The 4641-nt window shown below is 50.6% G+C and overlaps 1 protein-coding gene across 2 annotated transcripts; it reads left to right on the top strand.

The window, feature by feature from the left end:
* APOA5 (apolipoprotein A5) lies at window positions 1–4297 on the top strand. Of its 2 annotated transcripts, none has more exons than XM_023499438.2 (4): window positions 1–63; window positions 593–649; window positions 1823–1934; window positions 2600–4297. In XM_023499438.2, exons 2-4 carry the CDS (start codon window positions 601–603, stop codon window positions 3573–3575), a joined length of 1137 nt encoding a protein of 378 aa, XP_023355206.2. In that variant the 5' UTR covers window positions 1–63; window positions 593–600; the 3' UTR covers window positions 3576–4297. The 2 variants fall into 2 exon arrangements, with proteins under 2 accessions (XP_023355206.2, XP_023355207.2); XM_023499439.2 differs by having other exon boundaries at window positions 52–111.
* The last annotated feature ends 344 nt before the right edge of the window (window positions 4298–4641 follow it).

Below are 4641 nucleotides of genomic sequence, written 5' to 3'. Positions count from 1 at the left end.
ATATAAAACTGAACGCTTGCTCCTTATTCCCAGAACTGGTATTTGGGGCAGGTGAGAGGGAAGGTTGGTATCCCAGCATCTTAGGAGAGAAACAGCAAGGAGGTGCTTTGGGTAAAGAAACCAGGGCAAGAACCAGGAGATTGGGCCCCTAGTACTTTCTCCCCTTTCCTCATGCCTCAGCTTCTCCATCTGTGAAATGGGAGCCTGGGGTGAGAGGATGGATGAGTAATTGGCATAAACAGAGGGCAAATTTTCTATCTAGACCTGTTTCTTTTCACGGGGCTCCTACCTGTGGTAGATATTTTACATAGAAAATTTTTTTTCTGTGTGGGTGAGACATAAGGACATCTTCTCTGGGGAAAACCTTCTTCCTTTCCATCATCTGCCCATAGTGGTCTCCCCCCAGAATCTTGATTCTGGAATGGGAATTAGGAGGAAACTCCATCTTCTGTGCCCCTGGGAAGGGCTGCAAGCTCTTCTGTGGAAGAGCTCTGAAGGCTAGGTGATTTTGAAAGTCCCTTTCTGCTCTGACATTCACTGATTCCCTTTCCTTCCCACTCTTCTGACTCCATTTACTTTTCCTCTTTCTCAGGGTGGATCATGGCAGTGATAACAACAGTCTTGGCCTTGGTTCTGGCCCTCAACTCAGGTGCGTGCTCCTTTCTCTGACTGCAGTGATGGGGTGAGGTACTTGGGATAATAGGCTCAAGTGTCTCCTTTCCTCCTCTGCCTCCTGTCCCCTGCCTAGGTGGTAAGCACCCCCTCCCCAAATTACTTGCATTAACTTTGTGCATGTATGTACACACACACACACACACACACACACACATATTCTGAATATTCTCATGTGTGTTTCCAATCAGAATGTAAATTCCTTTCACTTCTGTCTTTTTATCCTCTAGGTTTCGCCTAGTGCCTCATCCATAGGGAGTCTTAATAAATGTTTACTGGTTGGTTGAAAGACAAAACTATAAGCTCCTTGAGGGCAGGGACTATCTTTTGCTTTTCTTTAGCATTCCCAGCACTTAACATATCCCTTAACACATAGTAGGAGCTTAATAAATGTTAATTGATTGTGTATCCGGATCTGTTCCCAAAAGTCCTAGAGTCTGGGTTGAGGGGCAAGATCTAAAGATTTTTAAGTCAGAATTTCACTTTAGAGCTTCCATGGATCCTGATCATTTGGAAGTGAGGTCAGTTCAGCTAATTATCCAGCTTGGTTTAAGCCTTAGTTTGGATGTAGGCATTTGTTAATGAACCTCTCCCTGTGCTCTGTAATACTCTTTTGTCCTCATTGTTGTGTGCCATGTATAAGTTGCGTATGTGTGTATTATGCAAATCTTTTCCCTTCTCTACTAGTCTATACACCTGTTGAGGGTGGAGGCCGTGTCATAGTGGATCATAGAGGATCCTAAACTGAACTGAATTGAATTGAATCATTCTCCATGTAGCTGTCAGGATACAAGAAAAAATCCCAGGTGTGAGGCTTTGCCCTTAGACTGGATGCACACTGGTGGGGAATCAGAAGATCTGGCTTGGAATCCTGATTCTGCCACTTGCCGGCTCTATGACCTTGGGAAAGTCACCTCCCCTGATCTAAACCTCCAGTTCCTTCTTGATAAAACGGGAGGGTAGAACTAGATGTCTGAGTTCCCTTACAGCACTAGATTCTGTGACTATGAATATGGCCTCTTACTTCCTGTCTCTCCTTGTCTTTCCGCATTAGGACTTCAAGGGAGGCAGAAGAAGGAATGACATTAGGGGATCCGTGCCGTGTCCCCTCCTTCTCCCCCACTCATCCTTAATTCCAATTTCTTCACAGTGTCGACAACAGCTAAGGAGCACAAAGGCTTTTGGGAATACTTCAGCCAGAGAGGCTGGGAGAAGGGCCCGACAGAGCAGAGGGAGCAGCCGAAGCCCAGCAAGGAGTTCCTGTGAGTGAGCAGGGTTAGGAGCGCTAACAAATTAGGGGCGGATGGCAGGAGAGGGGGAGGACAGGAAGCCCCTGGCAGCCACATTGAAGGTTCCCTAGGTAAAACATTTTTGTTTCCCATCTTGTTCGCCTCTCCCCTGATGGAAGAGGTCCTCATTGTATTCCCCACTCTTGGTCTAGCCTCTTAGGTCAAAGTAAATCGCTTGCCCCCTTCCCAGACCTGGCAAATGAACTCGTTTTCTCTGTCATTGCTCTCTCAATCTGGGCCCTCTGCCCCCGACCTACTCAAGTGCCTTGACTTGGATCGTTGTACTATAGGCCAGGTTTCCCACTCCACTAACTCTGTGTTACAATGTCGGCCTCCGTGGTTCACGGAGCCAAAGAGCTAGTGTCTGTCCCAGACCTTCAGCAGCAATGGCAGGGAGAAGGAAAGTAAGGGGACGAGCTCAGGGGCGAGGGCCCGTGTCTGTCTGTATCTGTGGCTACATGTGCTCCCTGACAACATCAGCCTGGTTTGGGGGCTAACTCCTTTCCCGCTCAGTATCATGGTCCCCGAGGGACAGTAGAGCTCAGCCTGGGTCGTGGGATCTGGGATCTTTATGTGTGTTGGGAAAGCCCCGACACTAGCAGTCTGGGTCAGTGTGTGTCTGCATCCCTGCTCCCCAGGAATCCAAAAGCCAGCCCGGGACCGGACCTCAGTGACATGAACACTCTCTTGGAGAAAATGGGGCCCTTGGCTGGGGAAGGAAGGCCTCCCTTGCTGTTTGTGGATTCAGCAGAGCTGCAGCACCAGCTCCACAAGGAGCTGGAGGAGGTGAGGAGGGGGCTGGCCCCCTACACGCAGGAGGTCCATCAGCACGTGGGCTGGAACCTGGAGGGGCTGAGGAGGCAGCTCAAGCCCTACACCCTGGAGCTGGTGGAGCGGCTGGCCCTGGGGGTCCAGGAGCTGCAGGAGCAGCTGAAGCTGCTTGGGGAGGACACCAAGAACCAGCTGCTGGGAGGGATGAACGAGGCCCGGGGCCTGCTCCAGGAATTTCAGGACCAAGTAGCCCACCACACAGGGAGGGTCAAAGCGCTGTTCCACCCCTATGCCGAGAGGCTGGTATCAGAAATCGGGCAGCACGTTCAGGAGCTGCACCGCAACGTGGCCCCCCATGCCGCCACCAGCCCGGCCCGCCTCAGCGGCTACATCCAGGCTCTGTCCAAAAAGCTGACCCTCAAAGCCCAGGCCCTACACACTCACATCCAGACCAACCTGGACCAGCTGCGGGACGAGCTCAGTGCCTTTGCTGGAGCCAGCGTGGGCGAGGCTGCGGACCGCTTCGGGCCGGAGGCCGGGCTGTCTTCGGAGGAGCTGACCAAGGAGGTCCAGCAGCGGCTGGAGGCTTTTCGCCTCGACACCCTTCAGGAGATTGCCGATTTCTCTAGGACCATTGACCGTGAAACAGAGGAACTGCAACAGCAGCTGGCTCCCCCTCCCCCTGCCCACAGTGCCTCCCCTCCAGAGCTTCTGGGGGACAATGGGGATAGGAAGATCCTAGGAGAGTTAAAATCCCGCCTCAATGCCCTTTGGGAAGACATTCATTATAATCTCCAAGGACAGGGCCATGGCCTGTTTGAGCTCCCTGAAGACCTTCCTTAGGCCCGGGACTTTTTGCTCCATAGCTTCCTCTAGGGAATCTCCAGCAATCCCTTTGTCGGGACCAAAGGTGGCTGACTGTAAGCAAGACACAGACATATCCCGGTGTCTGAGGCTGTGCCTTGGGACTAGAAGGTGGCCCTCCCCTCCGGGCTCAGACCCTTTCCTTCGGCCCTCTTGTGCAGATGTATTTCAGTTTCCCAGCTTTGCAAATCCCCATCTCCCCACTTATGAATCAGGAGTGATGTCTGGGCCAAGGGAGCAGAGCTGCAAAGGCTACGTGAAGGTTTCTGCTTAGCTGCAAGCTTGCTCGCTAAGCCTCTGGCAGATGGAGTTACTTAAGTGGGATCATCTTGGATCAGAGCACTTGCCTGCAGCCAGCTTCTGACCACTGCTGGTCCACGGGGCTGACCTGATGCCTTTAATGAAAGTTGCTGCTGTACGGGGAGTCAAAGGGAGACGAATGTGTGTATGTGTATATATGTGTATGTACATGAGCCTTGTTGGATTTGAAGCTGATCAACATGGGCCTTGTTTCTGCCCAAAAAAGGGCCCCACGTATGTCAAAAACACCTGAAGCTGGACTTCTGTTCTATGATTTAGCCCCTGCTAGGCTGCCTGGAACTGGCTAACCTGTGTGGTTACACGTGTGTGCCTTCCTCATGATTTATTTTGTTTTTTCATGTTGTAAGTTTTGTTAATATATGAATGCACTGAAATCATCATTGTTTCCCCTCTTCTCAACTCATCCCCTCTGTTAGGATCATAAATTTAGCATGGAAAAGATATTAGAAATAACAGTACAACTCCCTTGTTTTGCAGATAAGGCAACTGAGGCCTAGAGAATTGTGACTAGCTTTGGCAATGTATGGTTAGTACGTAGTAAAGCAGGAAGTCCGAGCCACATCCAGTGCTCTTATCACAGTCCCATAGTGCTTCTGTTGCTTTCCCCAGAGTCCCTTGACATAGCCTCGAAAAACCACTCAGGGCACTCGGACTTGACTGAAACCATCTCTTCTCTTCCTCTGTTTACTGTGTTTATTTTCAATAAAATCCTATTAGTGAATGA

Source organism: Sarcophilus harrisii, chromosome 3, assembly GCF_902635505.1.
Source record: "Sarcophilus harrisii chromosome 3, mSarHar1.11, whole genome shotgun sequence".
In the NCBI taxonomy this organism is placed as follows: Eukaryota; Metazoa; Chordata; class Mammalia; order Dasyuromorphia; family Dasyuridae; genus Sarcophilus; species Sarcophilus harrisii.
This window is presented reverse-complemented; position numbering and strand designations above follow the sequence as displayed.